General features: G+C 42.1%; 2 protein-coding genes across 4 annotated transcripts in view; one reads left to right on the top strand and one right to left on the bottom strand.

Annotated features, from left to right (window-relative positions):
- The window catches only part of gogo (thrombospondin-1 like protein golden goal), a 253,296-nt gene that overhangs the window by 116,073 nt on the left and 112,124 nt on the right, over nt 1–25,099 (top strand). The window lies entirely within an intron of this gene.
- Nucleotides 17,144–18,088, bottom strand: LOC114252193 (uncharacterized). Its single transcript, XM_028186699.2, has one exon. The coding sequence runs from the start codon at nt 18,071–18,073 to the stop codon at nt 17,381–17,383; it is 693 nt and encodes a 230-aa protein (XP_028042500.2). The 5' UTR covers nt 18,074–18,088; the 3' UTR covers nt 17,144–17,380.

Here is a 25,099-nt window from a genome sequence, read left to right as displayed (position 1 = left end):
CACGACGACTTTACGACAACGACGAATTAATAAATAAAGAATAGTATAGGTAGAGGTACAGGCTGGTACAGTATTGTGGATCCAGTTTTTTTTTCCTTCCTTTGCTGATAGCCTTGAGAGGCTATTTCAGCTTCATCCTCAAGTGTAAGTGAGGTGGAGAGTCTCAGGAGACACTTGAAGAACGAGAAGCACGTATCGCTGCCGATCGCGAGGCTCATGCACTATCGCTTGAGTCTGAGACCTTTATTCCGTCTGAGGGTTTGGACAGCAAAAGTCCGGTCTCAGGAGACAACCGACGGTGTTTATAAAACTGTCCAAAAACTAGTGCTCAAAGTTGCTATTCCACGCGGACGGAGTCGCCGGCACAGCTAGTATTTAATATGATTAGTAGAAGTCAAATACTATCTCAAATAATTGAAATTAAGTAAGTATTTTAATGCACAAAAGCATTTCATATTTTCGCATGTTGCCCCCACACTACTGTGTCTAATGCTGTTGATACAGAAGTGTGTTTGGCAAACACATTGTATTTGTGACAAGTTGAGTCGCGCCACGCAATACAGAAGCATTTTTAGTGAGGGCTGACAGAATAAATATTTTACTGAGTTTATACTACTACGCTACTTATTTTGGGTTCATAGGGTGATTTTAAAATTTGCGTTCACTTGACATTTAAGTGCTATAGCGTCATCAATGTTAAGAGTAGAACTGTGTACCCTCGGTTTTAAATAACTAGTATTATACAAAACACAAAATATTAATTGTAACAATACATTAACAGTGTAACAATAAATTAATTGACTTAATAAAACCATAGTAATAGGTTAAAGAAACAAGCTCATTAAAAAAAACTTTATATTAATATCCTTAGATCAGGGTAATAAAATTATTTAATTTTCATCGTTCTTTGACATAGGTGCATATGGCCACCCGATGGTGAGTTGTTACTGTGGTCCATGGACAGCCAAGCTGTCAGCTTATTCTCTACTAAATATGAAGTTTTGAAGTCGGTGACAATTATATTTTAAAATTCCGAATGATTAATAGGACCTCTTGTGCGTCCGCATAGTTAGGTACCACCATCCCGCTTATTTCTGCTGTGAAGCAATAATGCATTTCGGTTTGAAGGGTGCGACAGCCGTTGTAACTACACTGAGACCTTAGAACTCATATCTCAAGGTGAGTAGCGGCATTCACGTTGTAGATGTCTATGAGCTCCGGTAACTACTTAACACCAAGTGGGCTGTGAGCTCGTCCACCCATCGAGGCAATAAAAAAAAATTTGATTAATGTGTACACGTGAAGCCAATAAAATCGTGCTAAATTAAATAAAAACAAATTTAACCTCAAACAATCGATATACTTCACATAATTCGCGAGTGTCTCAGATCCTGAATGCTTCGAGCACGTTGTCAACGACCATTACAGTTTTTAAGTATTCGAGGCTCCAGATAATACGAGTAATATAATGTCAATATACAAAACGAAATCAAACCGTAATATTAGATTTAATAAATAAATAAATAGGAACAAATCCCGCATGGTCCGGATGGATCCAAATTAGGATTCTCTTTGTTATTGGTACCAGAGACTGACATACATACTTGTATACATATGTGTCAATATATAGGTAATAAACACCCAGACAAAGAGCAAATATACCTGTGTGCTTAGTGCGAGTTTTTTAACGTTCTCGATAGCGTAAAAGTTAATTCAAATTTGTATGGAGTTAGAACAGCGCCCCTAGCGGCAAACGTAGGAACGCTGTCCAATTCCATACAAACTTGAGGTGACTTTTACGCTATCGGGAACGTTAAAAAACTCAACTACTGCTTCACCGAGTCAGTCAAAGTTTTAGACATGACTATAAACAATATTGTTTAACGGGTTTTTACTCCCACTGAGAAAGAGAAAGATATGAAAAAATATTAGTAAGAATCAGTTATATACAATGTATATGACGGCGTTAACGATATTTATGTTATATAGCACGTGCAATAGGAGTGACTCACACAAGCCAGGTGCGCCGGCCGTGTCGTTCCACTCGTAAACAACAGCTGCAACAGAAGTGACTCATAAGCCAGCTGCGCCGGCTAGTATAAAAAGGCGGAACGTGCCTTGAAATGAACTCTACCCGATGATATGTAGGCGAAGTAAAATGTCCCTTAGAAATAAGGTGACACTCTACAAAACTTGCATACGCCCCGTCATGACCTATGCAAGTGTAGTGTTCGCTCACGCGGCCCGCATACACTTGAAATCATTCCAAATTATTCAATCCCGTTTTTGCAGGATAGCCGTCGGAGCCCCGTGGTTCGTCAGGAACGTCGACCTCCATGACGACCTGGACTTAGAGTCCATCAGTAAGTATCTGCAGTCGGCGTCCATGCGCCACTTCGATAAAGCGGCACGACACGAGAACCCTCTCATCGTGGCCGCCGGTAACTACATTCCCGATCCTGCGGACAGAATGGAAAGCAGTCGACGTCGCCCAAAACACGTCATCTCGGATCCACCCGATCCACTAACGGTGCTTTTAGGTAATTCAAGCACCGGTCACCGTTCTCGTCGAACCCGTCGCTTGCGACGAAGGCCTGACGAGTAAATTAACTCTCAGACACAGCCCACTGAGTTTCTCGCCGGATCTTCTCAGTGGGTCGCGCTTCCGATCCGGTGGTAGATTCTGCGAAGCACGACTCTTGCTAGGGTTCGTGTTAGCAACATCGTCAGGTTTGAGCCCCGTGAGCTCACCTACTAAAGTTAGGGTTACGCTGATATAGCCTCTCAAGGCTCTCAGCTTAGGTAGGAAAAAAAAAAAAAAAAAATGAAATGAACATTCGTTCGACTGCGTCTGCCCGGTGCACTTACTATATCGTTGTTACGTTGTGTGATTCAGTGACTGTTGTACGTACTGGTTAAAGTTGGACAAGTGTTAAAGTGAATTGTCAAGTTAACATATTGTTGATTAAATCAGAAACCAAAGGTGACTTCGTTTTACTTGGTGTTCAACAAGATAATATCTACCCTCAAGCTTACATCAGAAGTGGGATCAGGACTCTACTCTCACTGGCGTGACGTGTTTGAACATGTTCGAAGTACAGCAAAAAAAAACATGATGCAGATCAGAATACTAGTAGTGGTACGCCACAAGAGCGTGAATGCAGCATACGTAAGTCGTGTAATAACGTCTCTGTTACCTCGATGGAAGATCTGAGCCACGAAGAAATCGTCACATCTTACGTTCTGGCTCATGTTGCCCAGTTTGACTGTCGACTTCATCACATGGCATTTACTAACGGAAATACAACACGTAACAAGCTATTGCAAGAAATTAAGGCAAGTGCAAATCTCAAGTGAAACTTCGATCGCAATAATGGATCTGTCATGACGAGTGGGTAGTTCCGACACGAATCGTTTTTAAGCCAATAACTACTGCTAGAGTTACATGGCACTAGTACAGTAAACCAGGACATGAGACTGTGAATTGTCGCTGAAATTTTAGAATCTACTCGATTCAATACCAATAACACTACACGTTCGATGACTTCGGGCTCCAGCAAGCAAGCAAACAAGAAAGCAAGCAAGTTTCCGTGGGGAAGAAAAATTGACACATCTGAAGTCGTCGTGACCAGTAAGATAAGACGTCCGGTGCGTTCGTCTGGCGATGCGGCGGTGTTCCGGTTCCGCTGGCGGATGCAGGTATTTCCGGTGAAGTGCGTGCTTGTGCGTGCTTGACAAGTGTTCGCGGTTGGCTTCCTCAGTGTGGGAGTAACATCGTGTAAGAGAGGTGGAACCCGTAAAATTGTAGTTTGCGTGGTGGCTGGTAAGATTTGTTGCGGTAAGAAGTTTGCATGGTGGTAAAATGTCTTGTGAGTCTGCACAGGTAGCCGGAGGTGAGACTTCCGCGGTCGCGGCCCACCCAGTCCGCGAGAACCGGGCAGATCGCCTCGACGGTACGGAGGCCGGCCGACGGGTCCGCCAAACGACGAGACCACGCCTCCAGCACGGACTGCCGATATTGGAGCCCCCGCGCTCCGGCTGCACTTGCGCTAGGGCGCGCCGCCTCGTAGGAGACTGTGCTGTGGCAGGTGCAACCAGAGACGTCAACGTGTGTTCCAGAGCTTCAGTGTGTTACAGATAAGTGGTTTTGGCTTCCCCTTTATGTTCCATTCAGGGTCAGAATGTAGTCTTATAAAACAAAGTCATAGTAATTTATTCAATGGTAAGCGGTTTCATGAACAAGTCACTCTTTGATCTGAAAGTAACTTAGACCAATCATGATGGTAAGAGCACTTAGGGATATTCAACTCGCCCTTAATAGTGCACGTTGTCGAGTAACAGGGTTTACTCCAATAGAATAGACGTTTGCCGTTCAGGGTAGTTCACTTGAAATATCTTAAAGTTTCAACAGAGTGATAATCCCTCTAGATTAGATCTTGATTTAGCACGGTCGAAGACCGGCGAAAACATAAAAAAAAGGGCACAAACAGAAGCTTGGTTTAGTCGAGGCAAAGCTAAAGTCAAACTCTTTTCCGCTGGGGATTTTGTTTTCGTAAGTTGACCAAAAATGTAAAGGTCCCTTCAACATTACTGCAGTTTTGGAAAACGATAGGTATAAATTGAGACATGTAAATAGTTCTAATAGAGTGTACAAATTTCCCCATGAAAACTTACGTGAAATACCTCGAGGCCCGTCAGGCCTACTAGAAATTTCTGAAAATTATAGTGACGATGACGTGACGGCGTACACAGATGGGTTAATTAATCTTGTTCATGAAACTGATCTTAATGATGACGACTCTATCACTGACAATAGAAGCGACATTTTTATCCGCAAATAGCGATACTATATCTGTGGGTGGTGATACAATGTCTGTTAGGTCAGGCACCTCGGGTGTAGGTGTTGGAAATGTAGAAAACGATGGTCGGTCTCGCACTATTTCTGAAGGAAGTCCGTACAAATGTTCTAGTCTAAGAAATGTTTCAACAAATGCTACCGTACACGCAGAGTGAAAAAAAAAGAGAGAAAAAAAAAAAAAAAAAAAAAAAAAAAAAAAAAAAAAAAAGAATTGTAAGTCATTGAAGGGTGTATCCGGTCCAATGACCTGGCTAAAGGGATGTTAATCCGGACTAGCAAAAAAAAAAAAAAGAGAAAAAAAATGTAGGTCGTTGAAGGGTGTATCCGGTCCAACGACTTGGCTAAAGGGATGTTGATCCGGACTAGCAAAGAAAAAAAAAAAAATATAAAAATAAAAAAAAAAAAAAAAAAAGTGTGAAGTCATTGAAGGGTCTGTCCGGTCCAATGGCTTGGCTATAGGGATTTTCATCCGGACTAGCCACAACAATTAGCTACAGGGATTGCGATCCGGTCTAGCATTATTCGGTCCAATTCGAAAAACTGAAGAGATAAAGTTAAAAGGGACATACTTACATACCTGAAGAGTTTTAAATGAACTGACCCAGGTATATAAGCAGTCAGTATTTATAGCCAGTATAGGATTTTCTGAAGAATTATGCGAACCGAACCGTACTAGATTGTTAATATCATAGACCACGTTTTAAGTTGCATCCGTTAATGTCAGGATGAACGAACACGTTTGTTGTTCACAGACATACCATAAGAATGCGCGCACGAGGACGAGCGCACGTCAGTATGGCCGTGACGGCGTTAACGATATTTATGTTATATAGCACGTGCAATAGGAGTGACTCACACAAGCCAGGTGCGCCGGCCGTGTCGTTCCACTCGTAAACAACAGCTGCAACAGAAGTGACTCATAAGCCAGCTGCGCCGGCTAGTATAAAAAGGCGGAACGTGCCTTGAAATGAACATTCGTTCGACTGCGTTTGCCCGGTGCACTTACTATATCGTTGTTACGTTGTGTGATTCAGTGACTGTTGTACGTACTGGTTAAAGTTGGACAAGTGTTAAAGTGAATTGTCAAGTTAACATATTGTTGATTAAATCAGAAACCAAAGGTGACTTCGTTTTACTTGGTGTTCAACAAGATAATATCTACCCTCAAGCTTACATCAGAAGTGGGATCAGGACTCTACTCTCACTGGCGTGACGTGTTTGAACATGTTCGAAGTACAGCAAAAAAAAACATGATGCAGATCAGAATACTAGTAGTGGTACGCCACAAGAGCGTGAATGCAGCATACGTAAGTCGTGTAATAACGTCTCTGTTACCTCGATGGAAGATCTGAGCCACGAAGAAATCGTCACATCTTACGTTCTGGCTCATGTTGCCCAGTTTGACTGTCGACTTCATCACATGGCATTTACTAACGGAAATACAACACGTAACAAGCTATTGCAAGAAATTAAGGCAAGTGCAAATCTCAAGTGAAACTTCGATCGCAATAATGGATCTGTCATGACGAGTGGGTAGTTCCGACACGAATCGTTTTTAAGCCAATAACTACTGCTAGAGTTACATGGCACTAGTACAGTAAACCAGGACATGAGACTGTGAATTGTCGCTGAAATTTTAGAATCTACTCGATTCAATACCAATAACACTACACGTTCGATGACTTCGGGCTCCAGCAAGCAAGCAAACAAGAAAGCAAGCAAGTTTCCGTGGGGAAGAAAAATTGACACATCTGAAGTCGTCGTGACCAGTAAGATAAGACGTCCGGTGCGTTCGTCTGGCGATGCGGCGGTGTTCCGGTTCCGCTGGCGGATGCAGGTATTTCCGGTGAAGTGCGTGCTTGTGCGTGCTTGACAAGTGTTCGCGGTTGGCTTCCTCAGTGTGGGAGTAACATCGTGTAAGAGAGGTGGAACCCGTAAAATTGTAGTTTGCGTGGTGGCTGGTAAGATTTGTTGCGGTAAGAAGTTTGCATGGTGGTAAAATGTCTTGTGAGTCTGCACAGGTAGCCGGAGGTGAGACTTCCGCGGTCGCGGCCCACCCAGTCCGCGAGAACCGGGCAGATCGCCTCGACGGTACGGAGGCCGGCCGACGGGTCCGCCAAACGACGAGACCACGCCTCCAGCACGGACTGCCGATATTGGAGCCCCCGCGCTCCGGCTGCACTTGCGCTAGGGCGCGCCGCCTCGTAGGAGACTGTGCTGTGGCAGGTGCAACCAGAGACGTCAACGTGTGTTCCAGAGCTTCAGTGTGTTACAGATAAGTGGTTTTGGCTTCCCCTTTATGTTCCATTCAGGGTCAGAATGTAGTCTTATAAAACAAAGTCATAGTAATTTATTCAATGGTAAGCGGTTTCATGAACAAGTCACTCTTTGATCTGAAAGTAACTTAGACCAATCATGATGGTAAGAGCACTTAGGGGATATTCAACTCGCCCTTAATAGTGCACGTTGTCGAGTAACAGGGTTTACTCCAATAGAATAGACGTTTGCCGTTCAGGGTAGTTCACTTGAAATATCTTAAAGTTTCAACAGAGTGATAATCCCTCTAGATTAGATCTTGATTTAGCACGGTCGAAGACCGGCGAAAACATAAAAAAAAGGGCACAAACAGAAGCTTGGTTTAGTCGAGGCAAAGCTAAAGTCAAACTCTTTTCCGCTGGGGATTTTGTTTTCGTAAGTTGACCAAAAATGTAAAGGTCCCTTCAACATTACTGCAGTTTTGGAAAACGATAGGTATAAATTGAGACATGTAAATAGTTCTAATAGAGTGTACAAATTTCCCCATGAAAACTTACGTGAAATACCTCGAGGCCCGTCAGGCCTACTAGAAATTTCTGAAAATTATAGTGACGATGACGTGACGGCGTACACAGATGGGTTAATTAATCTTGTTCATGAAACTGATCTTAATGATGACGACTCTATCACTGACAATAGAAGCGACATTTTTATCCGCAAATAGCGATACTATATCTGTGGGTGGTGATACAATGTCTGTTAGGTCAGGCACCTCGGGTGTAGGTGTTGGAAATGTAGAAAACGATGGTCGGTCTCGCACTATTTCTGAAGGAAGTCCGTACAAATGTTCTAGTCTAAGAAATGTTTCAACAAATGCTACCGTACACGCAGAGTGAAAAAAAAGAGAGAAAAAAAAAAAAAAAAAAAAATTAAAAAAAAAAAAAAAAAAGAATTGTAAGTCATTGAAGGGTGTATCCGGTCCAATGACCTGGCTAAAGGGATGTTAATCCGGACTAGCAAAAAAAAAAAAAGAGAAAAAAATGTAGGTCGTTGAAGGGTGTATCCGGTCCAACGACTTGGCTAAAGGGATGTTGATCCGGACTAGCAAAGAAAAAAAAAAAATATAAAAATAAAAAAAAGAAAAAAAAAAGTGTGAAGTCATTGAAGGGTCTGTCCGGTCCAATGGCTTGGCTATAGGGATTTTCATCCGGACTAGCCACAACAATTAGCTACAGGGATTGCGATCCGGTCTAGCATTATTCGGTCCAATTCGAAAAACTGAAGAGATAAAGTTAAAAGGGACATACTTACATACCTGAAGAGTTTTAAATGAACTGACCCAGGTATATAAGCAGTCAGTATTTATAGCCAGTATAGGATTTTCTGAAGAATTATGCGAACCGAACCGTACTAGATTGTTAATATCATAGACCACGTTTTAAGTTGCATCCGTTAATGTCAGGATGAACGAACACGTTTGTTGTTCACAGACATACCATAAGAATGCGCGCACGAGGACGAGCGCACGTCAGTATGGCCGTGACGGCGTTAACGATATTTATGTTATATAGCACGTGCAATAGGAGTGACTCACACAAGCCAGGTGCGCCGGCCGTGTCGTTCCACTCGTAAACAACAGCTGCAACAGAAGTGACTCATAAGCCAGCTGCGCCGGCTAGTATAAAAAGGCGGAACGTGCCTTGAAATGAACATTCGTTCGACTGCGTTTGCCCGGTGCACTTACTATATCGTTGTTACGTTGTGTGATTCAGTGACTGTTGTACGTACTGGTTAAAGTTGGACAAGTGTTAAAGTGAATTGTCAAGTTAACATATTGTTGATTAAATCAGAAACCAAAGGTGACTTCGTTTTACTTGGTGTTCAACAAGATAATATCTACCCTCAAGCTTACATCAGAAGTGGGATCAGGACTCTACTCTCACTGGCGTGACGTGTTTGAACATGTTCGAAGTACAGCAAAAAAAAACATGATGCAGATCAGAATACTAGTAGTGGTACGCCACAAGAGCGTGAATGCAGCATACGTAAGTCGTGTAATAACGTCTCTGTTACCTCGATGGAAGATCTGAGCCACGAAGAAATCGTCACATCTTACGTTCTGGCTCATGTTGCCCAGTTTGACTGTCGACTTCATCACATGGCATTTACTAACGGAAATACAACACGTAACAAGCTATTGCAAGAAATTAAGGCAAGTGCAAATCTCAAGTGAAACTTCGATCGCAATAATGGATCTGTCATGACGAGTGGGTAGTTCCGACACGAATCGTTTTTAAGCCAATAACTACTGCTAGAGTTACATGGCACTAGTACAGTAAACCAGGACATGAGACTGTGAATTGTCGCTGAAATTTTAGAATCTACTCGATTCAATACCAATAACACTACACGTTCGATGACTTCGGGCTCCAGCAAGCAAGCAAACAAGAAAGCAAGCAAGTTTCCGTGGGGAAGAAAAATTGACACATCTGAAGTCGTCGTGACCAGTAAGATAAGACGTCCGGTGCGTTCGTCTGGCGATGCGGCGGTGTTCCGGTTCCGCTGGCGGATGCAGGTATTTCCGGTGAAGTGCGTGCTTGTGCGTGCTTGACAAGTGTTCGCGGTTGGCTTCCTCAGTGTGGGAGTAACATCGTGTAAGAGAGGTGGAACCCGTAAAATTGTAGTTTGCGTGGTGGCTGGTAAGATTTGTTGCGGTAAGAAGTTTGCATGGTGGTAAAATGTCTTGTGAGTCTGCACAGGTAGCCGGAGGTGAGACTTCCGCGGTCGCGGCCCACCCAGTCCGCGAGAACCGGGCAGATCGCCTCGACGGTACGGAGGCCGGCCGACGGGTCCGCCAAACGACGAGACCACGCCTCCAGCACGGACTGCCGATATTGGAGCCCCCGCGCTCCGGCTGCACTTGCGCTAGGGCGCGCCGCCTCGTAGGAGACTGTGCTGTGGCAGGTGCAACCAGAGACGTCAACGTGTGTTCCAGAGCTTCAGTGTGTTACAGATAAGTGGTTTTGGCTTCCCCTTTATGTTCCATTCAGGGTCAGAATGTAGTCTTATAAAACAAAGTCATAGTAATTTATTCAATGGTAAGCGGTTTCATGAACAAGTCACTCTTTGATCTGAAAGTAACTTAGACCAATCATGATGGTAAGAGCACTTAGGGGATATTCAACTCGCCCTTAATAGTGCACGTTGTCGAGTAACAGGGTTTACTCCAATAGAATAGACGTTTGCCGTTCAGGGTAGTTCACTTGAAATATCTTAAAGTTTCAACAGAGTGATAATCCCTCTAGATTAGATCTTGATTTAGCACGGTCGAAGACCGGCGAAAACATAAAAAAAAAGGGCACAAACAGAAGCTTGGTTTAGTCGAGGCAAAGCTAAAGTCAAACTCTTTTCCGCTGGGGATTTTGTTTTCGTAAGTTGACCAAAAATGTAAAGGTCCCTTCAACATTACTGCAGTTTTGGAAAACGATAGGTATAAATTGAGACATGTAAATAGTTCTAATAGAGTGTACAAATTTCCCCATGAAAACTTACGTGAAATACCTCGAGGCCCGTCAGGCCTACTAGAAATTTCTGAAAATTATAGTGACGATGACGTGACGGCGTACACAGATGGGTTAATTAATCTTGTTCATGAAACTGATCTTAATGATGACGACTCTATCACTGACAATAGAAGCGACATTTTTATCCGCAAATAGCGATACTATATCTGTGGGTGGTGATACAATGTCTGTTAGGTCAGGCACCTCGGGTGTAGGTGTTGGAAATGTAGAAAACGATGGTCGGTCTCGCACTATTTCTGAAGGAAGTCCGTACAAATGTTCTAGTCTAAGAAATGTTTCAACAAATGCTACCGTACACGCAGAGTGAAAAAAAAAGAGAGAAAAAAAAAAAAAAAAAAAAAATTAAAAAAAAAAAAAAAAAAGAATTGTAAGTCATTGAAGGGTGTATCCGGTCCAATGACCTGGCTAAAGGGATGTTAATCCGGACTAGCAAAAAAAAAAAAAAGAGAAAAAAAATGTAGGTCGTTGAAGGGTGTATCCGGTCCAACGACTTGGCTAAAGGGATGTTGATCCGGACTAGCAAAGAAAAAAAAAAAAATATAAAAATAAAAAAAAAGAAAAAAAAAAGTGTGAAGTCATTGAAGGGTCTGTCCGGTCCAATGGCTTGGCTATAGGGATTTTCATCCGGACTAGCCACAACAATTAGCTACAGGGATTGCGATCCGGTCTAGCATTATTCGGTCCAATTCGAAAAACTGAAGAGATAAAGTTAAAAGGGACATACTTACATACCTGAAGAGTTTTAAATGAACTGACCCAGGTATATAAGCAGTCAGTATTTATAGCCAGTATAGGATTTTCTGAAGAATTATGCGAACCGAACCGTACTAGATTGTTAATATCATAGACCACGTTTTAAGTTGCATCCGTTAATGTCAGGATGAACGAACACGTTTGTTGTTCACAGACATACCATAAGAATGCGCGCACGAGGACGAGCGCACGTCAGTATGGCCGTGACGGCGTTAACGATATTTATGTTATATAGCACGTGCAATAGGAGTGACTCACACAAGCCAGGTGCGCCGGCCGTGTCGTTCCACTCGTAAACAACAGCTGCAACAGAAGTGACTCATAAGCCAGCTGCGCCGGCTAGTATAAAAAGGCGGAACGTGCCTTGAAATGAACATTCGTTCGACTGCGTTTGCCCGGTGCACTTACTATATCGTTGTTACGTTGTGTGATTCAGTGACTGTTGTACGTACTGGTTAAAGTTGGACAAGTGTTAAAGTGAATTGTCAAGTTAACATATTGTTGATTAAATCAGAAACCAAAGGTGACTTCGTTTTACTTGGTGTTCAACAAGATAATATCTACCCTCAAGCTTACATCAGAAGTGGGATCAGGACTCTACTCTCACTGGCGTGACGTGTTTGAACATGTTCGAAGTACAGCAAAAAAAAACATGATGCAGATCAGAATACTAGTAGTGGTACGCCACAAGAGCGTGAATGCAGCATACGTAAGTCGTGTAATAACGTCTCTGTTACCTCGATGGAAGATCTGAGCCACGAAGAAATCGTCACATCTTACGTTCTGGCTCATGTTGCCCAGTTTGACTGTCGACTTCATCACATGGCATTTACTAACGGAAATACAACACGTAACAAGCTATTGCAAGAAATTAAGGCAAGTGCAAATCTCAAGTGAAACTTCGATCGCAATAATGGATCTGTCATGACGAGTGGGTAGTTCCGACACGAATCGTTTTTAAGCCAATAACTACTGCTAGAGTTACATGGCACTAGTACAGTAAACCAGGACATGAGACTGTGAATTGTCGCTGAAATTTTAGAATCTACTCGATTCAATACCAATAACACTACACGTTCGATGACTTCGGGCTCCAGCAAGCAAGCAAACAAGAAAGCAAGCAAGTTTCCGTGGGGAAGAAAAATTGACACATCTGAAGTCGTCGTGACCAGTAAGATAAGACGTCCGGTGCGTTCGTCTGGCGATGCGGCGGTGTTCCGGTTCCGCTGGCGGATGCAGGTATTTCCGGTGAAGTGCGTGCTTGTGCGTGCTTGACAAGTGTTCGCGGTTGGCTTCCTCAGTGTGGGAGTAACATCGTGTAAGAGAGGTGGAACCCGTAAAATTGTAGTTTGCGTGGTGGCTGGTAAGATTTGTTGCGGTAAGAAGTTTGCATGGTGGTAAAATGTCTTGTGAGTCTGCACAGGTAGCCGGAGGTGAGACTTCCGCGGTCGCGGCCCACCCAGTCCGCGAGAACCGGGCAGATCGCCTCGACGGTACGGAGGCCGGCCGACGGGTCCGCCAAACGACGAGACCACGCCTCCAGCACGGACTGCCGATATTGGAGCCCCCGCGCTCCGGCTGCACTTGCGCTAGGGCGCGCCGCCTCGTAGGAGACTGTGCTGTGGCAGGTGCAACCAGAGACGTCAACGTGTGTTCCAGAGCTTCAGTGTGTTACAGATAAGTGGTTTTGGCTTCCCCTTTATGTTCCATTCAGGGTCAGAATGTAGTCTTATAAAACAAAGTCATAGTAATTTATTCAATGGTAAGCGGTTTCATGAACAAGTCACTCTTTGATCTGAAAGTAACTTAGACCAATCATGATGGTAAGAGCACTTAGGGGATATTCAACTCGCCCTTAATAGTGCACGTTGTCGAGTAACAGGGTTTACTCCAATAGAATAGACGTTTGCCGTTCAGGGTAGTTCACTTGAAATATCTTAAAGTTTCAACAGAGTGATAATCCCTCTAGATTAGATCTTGATTTAGCACGGTCGAAGACCGGCGAAAACATAAAAAAAAAGGGCACAAACAGAAGCTTGGTTTAGTCGAGGCAAAGCTAAAGTCAAACTCTTTTCCGCTGGGGATTTTGTTTTCGTAAGTTGACCAAAAATGTAAAGGTCCCTTCAACATTACTGCAGTTTTGGAAAACGATAGGTATAAATTGAGACATGTAAATAGTTCTAATAGAGTGTACAAATTTCCCCATGAAAACTTACGTGAAATACCTCGAGGCCCGTCAGGCCTACTAGAAATTTCTGAAAATTATAGTGACGATGACGTGACGGCGTACACAGATGGGTTAATTAATCTTGTTCATGAAACTGATCTTAATGATGACGACTCTATCACTGACAATAGAAGCGACATTTTTATCCGCAAATAGCGATACTATATCTGTGGGTGGTGATACAATGTCTGTTAGGTCAGGCACCTCGGGTGTAGGTGTTGGAAATGTAGAAAACGATGGTCGGTCTCGCACTATTTCTGAAGGAAGTCCGTACAAATGTTCTAGTCTAAGAAATGTTTCAACAAATGCTACCGTACACGCAGAGTGAAAAAAAAAGAGAGAAAAAAAAAAAAAAAAAAAAAATTAAAAAAAAAAAAAAAAAGAATTGTAAGTCATTGAAGGGTGTATCCGGTCCAATGACCTGGCTAAAGGGATGTTAATCCGGACTAGCAAAAAAAAAAAAAGAGAAAAAAAATGTAGGTCGTTGAAGGGTGTATCCGGTCCAACGACTTGGCTAAAGGGATGTTGATCCGGACTAGCAAAGAAAAAAAAAAAAATATAAAAATAAAAAAAAAGAAAAAAAAAAGTGTGAAGTCATTGAAGGGTCTGTCCGGTCCAATGGCTTGGCTATAGGGATTTTCATCCGGACTAGCCACAACAATTAGCTACAGGGATTGCGATCCGGTCTAGCATTATTCGGTCCAATTCGAAAAACTGAAGAGATAAAGTTAAAAGGGACATACTTACATACCTGAAGAGTTTTAAATGAACTGACCCAGGTATATAAGCAGTCAGTATTTATAGCCAGTATAGGATTTTCTGAAGAATTATGCGAACCGAACCGTACTAGATTGTTAATATCATAGACCACGTTTTAAGTTGCATCCGTTAATGTCAGGATGAACGAACACGTTTGTTGTTCACAGACATACCATAAGAATGCGCGCACGAGGACGAGCGCACGTCAGTATGGCCGTGACGGCGTTAACGATATTTATGTTATATAGCACGTGCAATAGGAGTGACTCACACAAGCCAGGTGCGCCGGCCGTGTCGTTCCACTCGTAAACAACAGCTGCAACAGAAGTGACTCATAAGCCAGCTGCGCCGGCTAGTATAAAAAGGCGGAACGTGCCTTGAAATGAACATTCGTTCGACTGCGTTTGCCCGGTGCACTTACTATATCGTTGTTACGTTGTGTGATTCAGTGACTGTTGTACGTACTGGTTAAAGTTGGACAAGTGTTAAAGTGAATTGTCAAGTTAACATATTGTTGATTAAATCAGAAACCAAAGGTGACTTCGTTTTACTTGGTGTTCAACAAGATAATATCTACCCTCAAGCTTACATATATGTAGCAGTGTTTAAATTTTAATCGGTCGCGAAAGTTTAAAACAACTCTTAATAATGAAAACAAACAAAAAACAGCTCTCCATTTATGATATTACGTTGATAATATTAATGTTCATAAAACATGATTCGACAACCATAATAAATATGTACGTTTGTATATTCAGTACTGAAAACAAAATAATTTGGGGCATGTTTCTCGTAACATCGTTTGTATGAATCTAAACAATGCTGTTTGGGAAAACGAAAGGAATATTTTAACATTTAAATATATATGTTTTTAATTCATAAACTCTTACATAATGAGAGATATTCTTCGACAACTAAATTGTTCGTAAGTGTAGTCTCTTTGCGTTTTATTACGTGTATGGGTAAACCAACCCTGCTGACGGCTCGTATTGTTGTTAAGTGGTTGCCGGAGCCTTTAGATATCATGCCGTGAATGCCGCCACTCACCTTGTAATATGAGGTCAATGGCGACAGTTGGCTCACATTAAAAACTGACCGAATTATTTGACTTCGTGGCTAAAATAGATAAGACAGTCGTATAGATTAGTTTTAGCTCACAATACTGCTAGCAGAAAGAATTACGCAAACTATACTTTTTACGGGTTTTTATTTTTATTACAAGATGTAATTCAATAGTCACTCAATAGTGGAATTGTTTGATTCCTGCGACATTTCAATGTCGGGACAGTCGCGTCACTTGATACATGTATATTTCTTAAAATTATTCATTGTATATTTATTCAATTATTCTTACTTTTCTAATTTGAAGACGTTGGCAAATTTGAAGACGTTTTACTGGTAGTAGGACCTTTTGTAAGTCCGTACGGGTAGGTACCACCAGTCTGCCTATTTCTGCCGTGAATCAGTAATACGTTTCGGTTTGAAGGGCGGGGCAACCGTTGTAACTATACTGAGACCCTAGTACTTATATTTCAAGGTGGGTGGCGCATTTACGTTGGAGATATCTATGGGCTCCTGTAACCACTTAACACCAGGTGAGCTGTGAGCTCGTCAACACAACTAAGCAATAAATTTAAAAAAACGATTGGACTTTTAGTTGCACCTATAACTGAGGTGATATCAGTCTGTCACCAAATTTTTAATGTTTTTTATTAATGATCACTTGGTTGGTGCAACTATATAAACAAATTTATATATCGAGCGATTTATCTTTTAGGCCACGACGACTTAAAAACTTCAATAGTTGGTGGTTGTTTGAAAAATCGTAACTATGTTTTATGTTAAAAGAATACAGTTATGCTTCGGCTATGAAAGGGGTTCCGCAAATAATTCCGGAACTAAAACGTCGCCTATCAATTTTACGAGCCAACCATTTTAACAGGGTATGTCTGGAGCTACACAAATATCTGTTCCCTTACCCACACTCCGCCGCGTCGAGAGAGCTCTACTCCTTCCAGTCTATTTTTATCTTGTTAGTAGAATAACCGTTATTCTTATTCCTTTTATGATTTAAAACCAGCCAGAACGCCTTAGCCTCTAAGACACCTAACTATTCTAATACATATATGTCTTTGTCAAACCAGTTCGGGTCTAGGCAGCGTCTCAACTATAGCCCTGGTTTTATAAACGTTTTTAAGCATCGGTAATCTGAGGGAATACACAAAACATTTTTATTTATTGCTTAGATGGGTGGACGATCTCACAGCCCACCTGGTGTTAAGTTACTGGAGCCTATAGACATCTACGACGTAAATGCGCTACCCACCTTGAGATATCAGTTTTAAGGTCTCAGCATAGTTACAACAACTGCCCCGCCCTTCGAACCGAAATGCATTAAGGCAGATATAGGCAGGGCGGTGGTACCTACCCGAGCGGATTCACAAATTATAATTTTGCGGGTTGATAATTATTCGAATTCACTTCATTATCTCAACAACGACTCCTAGAGACATTCGTTTTAATAAAAAAAGGTAATTTGGAAAAAGGACATATTGGTTTAGTACTAGAACATTTTATTTACAAATCGATGGGTAAAACGTTTTTGGCTTGAATATTTTAGGCGATGTTCTCGAATTTGTTTACCACTGACACGATTTACATAAATAGGTCACGTCTTGTAAACGAAATGATATTAAAACACCGAAATTTATGTTAAGCATGGATTTTATTGTCTACCTGAATAATTTACATAAATATTTGGTTAAGCAGTCGCGCGCAACTCATTCGTTGAATGGCGTGACTATCCGGGCATACCCGCGGTCCCACTTAATCCTATACAAAATCATTCAACCGTTTTCAGTAAAACATCAAAGCGTAGTATTCAAATTTCAAACCATTTATCTTGGCGTGAGGTTTGAAATTTGAATGATCGATTCCTTCAGTCTAATAGAGCTGGATGTAGGCAGCAGAAGGCTGGTATTGCGGTACTGCTGTGTACACATACACCGGAGCGCGGTCTTCGTTCTTGTACTGAAGACGGGCGGTGTACGCCATGTTCCTGACGTCGTTCTCCGTCTGGAACTGTACCCGCTGCAGCTGAGATCCAGGCAGGAGGATGTAGTAAGAGCCCTGCGAACTCACCACTTCGGCGTCACTTTTCGGGGCCTCCTCGAGTTTTTCGTTTATACCCTCAACTTTGAGGTTTTCCGCGTTTTCGGTTGTAGTTTCTTCGTCGCGAGGCACACCATATTCTGTGTCGGGAGCTGCTTGTGGTAGACCGTAGGTGTTGGTCGGTGCTTGGTAGCTGTCGTCGGGGACGCCGTAAGATGTGGCCGGTGGAGCTGCTTCTTGACGAGTGGGCAGGTTGAACGGCTTCGCTGGTCTGAAACCGGCAGGAGCGTAGGGCGCGTCAGCAGGAGCTTGTGGTTCCACCTCCTGTCGCTGGAACCTGTAGTTCTGCCTGAAGCTGGGAGGCTCAGCTGCCACGACAACTGCGATAAGGACGACACAAGCGAACGATTTCATGTTGCTACTCGGACCGTTTGTCAACGAATGATGCTGTCCGTCAAATAGTTTGAGGCTTTTATAGTATTTCTTTCCGTTTATCAGTTTCCGCACCGGACGTTTCTCCTTCATAATCTATATTCTGATTGAGTGGTAGGCGACATTGGCCCCTTAAGCGAAGATCGCGGATTGCATAATACGAACGATTAGTTTCTTGAGCAGTGTCATTGTTTTAGCGTACGTGACACGGTTACGAACGACCCGGAGGTGGCCTTACGAAAATTACTTTTTTAAATATTCATGAATTGTGGAGAAAATTTTCCCTGCGTAATTAGAAGGTGTTTTGATTAGTTTACCTGCGTTGGGATGGCAAAAATCGTTGCTCTAGCAATTGCGACACAAATATGCATAATGCATGCAGTATCCTTGGTCCATTATGGAGTTCGTTGGGCCATGCACCAAGCGCCAATGTTATTTGCGACGCCTGACCGAATTTTGATGGCGTGAATCATTTGGATGCGAGGGTTGACTGCGTAATTGGTTGTATGTGAACACGTCACGTGTGTCGTCACGTGCATTTATTATGTAAAAGAGTTTTCAGTAGAAATGTTCATATTCCTTCCAATTATATATGAGCAAGCGACAAAAAAAAATTTATTATGAAAGATCTCATTTAATTTAATTCGGTGCTAGACTGTCAAAAAAATATACCTACAGCGACTTTTCCGACTTTTTTCTTCACCAACCTTTTTTTTGTATAGATAATTATTTCTAGAAATAGAGAGTGAGGCTGTGGCGCGGGAGAAATATGTCACTGTCACCGCGAGAATAAGGCAAAGGTCTAAATTCCAAAAGTCCTCGTCTTGTATTGCGAGCCGTGCGGTCGTCTGTCACTAGGCCAATATAAATCAGCCCTATAGGTTTTTCGTCATCAATCTCGCCTCCTTGCATACGGTATAAAAATTTAATCGTGAAATGTAGGTAGCAATGATAAACGAAATTATTCATTTCGAATTTCGCTTCAGGCATTACTGTTACTTCAATTTGTCAACATAACACGTCCAGGTTCAGATGGGCGACGAGAAAAAAATACAAAACTTTTTTAAATATTCATACTCTCTCGTATATACGTCCCGTGAACTGAAACGTGCTACGATACGGTAACAACGTCTCTTTCTAAACGTTGGATTTTTATTTCGTCCAGAACGCAGAGAATACAATAAACGACATTTTTCTGTAAGTTGTAGTGTTCATCTGGTCCCCAATGGCTTTAAAACGACGAAGATGTGTTTCGATTCACTCTTTCCATTTTGAAAGGTGGATGATTGTTCTTCAACACACCTGAGTTCTCCGACCTCATTTTCAAGCAAGGAATATCTTCTGCTTCTTCTCTCTTAAAAATCATTACGTGGTTCGCCTAAACCAAATTTATTATTCGGTTAACTTCTACTTTGTAGATACAAAAGAATTAAAAAACGATCATAGTATGCTTGCAATTATGAAATAATAAATTAAAGTCAATCTAATCTCAGACAGTTTATTTTGTGGTAGGTATAGCTTACTAGAAGTTGAGTTATGAAGCGATTTGCATTATTATCCACAGGGCAATAAATTTAGTTTATACGATAAATCGTTTTTTCATAAAAATCTGAAAGAATATCCACGTTATTGAGCATGTTTATGGCACGAACAAAATGGCGGACTGACGTTTAATTACGCGAGCAAATGGCGACTGGCGGGAAAATACGTCGCCTGTCTGCGGTTTGTGATATGAAAGAAAAAATACATAAATAGAGATAGATATTAATGACTGTTATTATGATTTCTGTTTTTGTATCACTTTGATTATTTTTAGCTTGGTTGATGCTGATTTGAGATCGAATTTTCGAAAAATATTTTATTAAAGGTTATCCTACTGTTGCAAAAATGTTTTTCCATAAACATCAAACGATTCAATTACAAGTGACTGTTTGATTGAAAAAGAAATACGAAGATGGAAGATGTGTGAGCGAATTTTTCTACATTACAGAAAATAATTCGATGATCAAAGAGAAACGCTCGTTTTTGCAATCGTAAAGGTAAAGGAGGGGCAGAATTTATACGCACTTAGAATAATTGTGATGGAGAAATTATATTCACGTTTTACGAGAGTACAATTGTATTAAGTAGGTAAAGAGAGTTTTGGGACAGTAGAGGTAGACAATTATGTACAAAGAGATTGGACAGCACGAAACAATGACACTCTTCCTAAGTCAGGCAATTATTGTGATTTGATCCAACCCGAGCGACGGCACCTCGACTCTGCCGAAGCACACCGAAGTGAGCCGATGTTTGTCGAGTAGTTGCGGCTCACATTTACAAGGTGGCTCGTTCGTTTCGTTTGTCGTTTCTGGATGCGACATATATATATGTGTAGAATAGGAATCGCAGCGCATAAAACAAAACTTCCACTGTTTCAAATCCTTCTGTTATCATCATCATCATAGTCGGTTGCTCCTGGCAGAGCAGTCGTGGTCATGTGAAATTCTTGTTTGTTAAAGCCTTGACAGATGCTTTTTTATAGTTTATGAACTGAGGCTTGGCGCACGCACTCGTTAAGTGGGGTTTCAGTGAGGTATTTCACCTGATCAGTCCAGCGCACGGGAATTCATTCACGAGATCTCTTATCATTAACCCTACCTTGAACAACAAGTTTCTCGATAGACTCTGCTGGCCGTTGCGATATATGCCCAAAATATTGAAGAATCCTGGATTGCACTGTTGACGACAACTTTTGAGAGATATTTAGTTCTTTTAGGATCGAGGCGTTATAATAATAATTAAAAATTAATTAACACTTTTATTACACCTTAATCGTTTTTTTAACCGTCTTTGCCATCTTCCTTCTCTCTGTGTCATTCTGTCTGTCATTCTTTTCTTGCTTTCTTTCCGTTTTCTCTGACTAACTTCTTAACGCTCCGTTCCACACTCTTTTCATACGTTTCGTTCTTACCAATCCTACATATAAATTTATCAGACGTGCAATTAAAGCTGTTGTCTCAAGAAGTCGTATCTCGTGAGTCATCGGCACCATAACCATAAGATTCCCGAAGCACTTGTATATAGCCCCAGAGAACGAAAACCAATTTCCTAAGAAAAGTATCTCTTAGATATGTTCACAGACGATTTTATCGTTCTTGGGGGGCTGTAATTCTTGTAAGGTTTTGGTCCCCACAAAGTTTCTATGTGATTTTGTTCTATCTTGGAACGTATTTCCACATTCATTTAAAGTATTATATAATATTTATCGACATAGTGAATCAAAAAACCTTGTGTTATGTGAATTCACAAAAAAAGTAATTACTAGCGGCCGAGTGTAATTGTCATACAGGGGTACATATTATATTGTAAATTTTTGCCCAAAGCAGTCATGGGTTTCAGTTTAGAGGTAGGCCCAAAAGCTGTAAAATGCCATGGAGCTTCATGATTTAAGATGAATGGCGTTATTTGCATTGCAATGTATATAGGTATTTTTCACATTGGTTGAGCCGTGAGGTTGTATTGATTTGCTCATCCTCGTCGAGCTCTTCGTCGTAGTCGACGAAAGAACTAACCTATAGATACTGCTCACTGATTTCTGGTCATCGTTCTTATCGAACTCGTCAGGTTTGAGCCCCGTAAGCTCATTTACTAGCCTGGTGACGCTGACATGGTCTCTCTAGGCCTTTCTCGCGGGTATGTGGGTGGGGTCATGTGCATTGTTGATGTCTATGGGCTCTAGTAACCACTTAACACCAGGTGGATCTTGAGCTTGTTCGCGAATCAAAGCAATAAAGAATGAGAATGCATGCCTTTATTGGGTAGATTGCAGGCTCTAAGCTATGATAGCACAATATTTTCGCTTATCTATTGTGTTGTGTATGTTTCGTATACCGCCTAAGTTGTCTGCACTTCTGCTCCCATAAGCTAATAAAAATTGAAACACCTTTGAGCTATTATTTATTTCCACTCTCGCAAAACCGAAGAGCTTTTTCAATAAATACTTGTTTCGGACTTTTTCATTTCACAATAAAACTCCAATAACTTTTCGACGAGAATTTAATAGCTCCCTTCATGATTTTTCACATGACCGTTTCCGAATTTCCTATGGGATCCCGAGTTTATTGATGGGGTATTTTGTTATACAAAAAAGGTTTCTCAACTTTTTACTGTTTCTGTGAAGGTTTTTCTCCGAATACGTTCGAAGATGTTAAAAGGTTAGCCATTTTTATAAGTCAATACAAGTGTCAATTTGTATGTATTACCTGCGAAAGAGGTACCGATAGATTCACCTTCAAAACTTCCAAGTATTTACCTCGTTATATTGTGATGCGAATCTAAATCAGTCACATTACTGCCTACAAACTAATGTTTTACTCGATTATGGTCCTGGTGATAAGCAGGAACGAGTATAATAATGATAATGCTTTGCGAGAGGCATGTCGGAGAAAACTGCGAGGGTGACATAGTCTTCTAGAAATCGACGGTATTTTTATTGCCTCGATCGGTCAGAGAATTTACGATCCACTGGGTGGTTACTGGAAATCAGGCTACCGTCCATCCATATCTAGGTAAGAGTTTGAAGTCTCAATTGAAGTGATTTGCATCATTCTCATTCTTCCGACCGAAAAATAAGACTGCTATGTTCTTGGGTCTCGCTGCTTCGCAGCTGATGGATGAGGGCCAAAACGCTTAGTTGTCCAGTATTTGGACGCGATCCCTATACCAGTTCCAATGTCAGCGGCAATTGGTCGAAGCAGAGAGAGAATAGCGCTCTCTCTTAAGCCTTATCACCTGTCTCTGCAAGTGCACTCGTCGCTGTCGCGCTATAGAGCTAGGTAGAGACGCGTCTCTACCGACTCATGCGACCAGAACATGACACCTGCCGTATTCAAGTCGTATCCACTGTGAATTAAATTGGTATAGAGGCGAATAAACTCATTTGATGCTAAGGTTAGTTCATATATACAATGTTACCGCCATATACTCTGGATACAGTTTGCTAATAAAATACGAGTGACTGCTCCGTGACACACAAGCTAACGAAGCTGTTTGATATTTGTTATTGTTGCGATTGTCTGACTTCGTAATCACCTGTGCAAATACAGTATTAACATACTGCACACAATTAAAGCTTTATTACACATGTCATATGAATTTGCGCTAACAACGTTTAACAACGGAAAATCATTTCACTAAATTGCCCCTAAAAGCTCGAATAGCGTCACGTGCGTGCTCATTATTCGTGTCACGTGACATCATCGTGTTATGAGTTGACACGTAATACAAATATCTCATTATTGTATGCGGTCTTATTTGGGACTAGGTGTAGTGCGAATCAGGAATATCTGAGTTTTTTTTTTTTCATTGACATTAAGTTAACTGAATGCTAACTGGCTTTAGGCCGTTATTGTAAGCCCTTTTCTGTTTCGAAGTAGTCATGTCAAAGAGAGATACATACTTTTTTAACTGATATCTGTACTTGGTGGTACACTTTAAAATAAAATAAAAACAGTCCACGACCTATTTCTGTCGGGTAAATAAATATTTAAATATAAATATTTACTAACAATCACGCCACGTTAACTGGTCCCGTGATAAGTTCGTAAAGAACTTGTGTTACAGGTACCAGATAACGGAAATAAATGTAAGATTTTTATTATACAAATACATATATTTAATATACATCCATAACCCTGGAAAAGACATTTATATTTATCATACAAATATCCTCCCTTGGCGGGATTCGAACCCGCGACCCCCTTGTGTAGTGGGTAGCAGTAATGCATTACGGTTTGAGGCTTAGACTTCATTATTCAGGGGGGTGGCGTGTTTTGTTGGCTATGGGTTTCAACCTTGTACTGGTGGTAGGACCTCTTGTGTGTCCGCGCGGGTGGGTACCACCACCCTGCCTATTTCTACCGTGAAGCAGTAATGCGTTTCGGTTTGAAGGGTGAGGCAGCCGTTGTAACTATACTTGAGGCCTTAGAACTTGTCTCGGGGTGGGTGGCGCATTTACGTTGTAGATGTCTATGGGCTCCAGTAGCCGCTTAACACCAGGTGGGCTGTTTTTTTTTTTTTTTTTTTTTTTTTTTTTTTTTTCCTACCTATGCTGATAGCCTTGAGAGGCTATTTCAGCTTCGCCCTAACGTTAGTAGGTGAGCTCGCGGGGCTCAACCGGAGAGTTGCTAACACTGACCCTAGCAAGAGCAGTGCTTCGCAGAATCTACCACCGGATCGGAAACGCGACCCACTGAGAAGATCCGGCGAGAAACTCAGTGGGCTGTGTCTATGGGTTAGTTCGCTCGTCGAACCCTTCGTCGCAAGCGACGGGTTCGACGAGGACGGTGACCGGTGCTTGTGGTGCCTAAAAGCACCGTTAATGGATCAGGAGGATCCGTAATGACGTGCTTTGGGCGACGTCGACGGTTTACCATTCGGTCTACTGGGTCGGGTATGTAATTTCCAGCGGCTACGATGAGAGGGTTCTCATGTCGTGCCGCCTTCTCAAAATGGCGCAGCGATGCCGACTGTAGATACTTACTAAGGGAGTCGAGCTCCAGGTCGTCGTGGAGATCCACATTCCTAAGGAACCAAGGCGCTCCGACGGCTATCCTGCAGAATCGTGATTGAATAACCTGAAGGGATTTCAAGTTGGTGCGGGCTGCGTGAGCGAACACTACGCTTGCATACGTCATGACGGGGCGTATACAAGTTTTGTAGAGAGTTACCTTATTACGGAGGGACAGTTTGCTTCGACTACAAAGCATTGGATAGAGTCGGCCTAGAATAAACGCGGCGCGGTCGCGTACCGTTTTTATATGGGGACGGAATGTCATCCCTCTGTCGAGGGTGACGCCTAGATATTTGACCTTCGAGACCCACGGAATGGGCTGGCCAAAGAGAGTGATGGGACTAACGGCGGAGGTGTTTGCGCGCCTACTACGGAGTGGGATGCTCGAAGTGATGTTCGGAGGGCGACCCCTTTTGAAGAGCACCGCTGCGCTTTTCGTGGGGTTGATGTCTATTCGCCACTTCCGGAACCACTGTCCCAGGGTGGCTACTGCGATCTGGAGTCGCCGATGAAGCAGCGACATCTTCCTACACGAGTAGTAGATAGCCGTGTCATCGGCGAAGAGC

Source organism: Bombyx mandarina, chromosome 23 (assembly GCF_030267445.1).
Source record: "Bombyx mandarina strain Sakado chromosome 23, ASM3026744v2".
Taxonomy (NCBI): domain Eukaryota; kingdom Metazoa; phylum Arthropoda; class Insecta; order Lepidoptera; family Bombycidae; genus Bombyx; species Bombyx mandarina.
The sequence above is the reverse complement of the archived record's forward strand: the minus strand, read 5'-3'. Positions and strand labels throughout refer to the sequence as shown.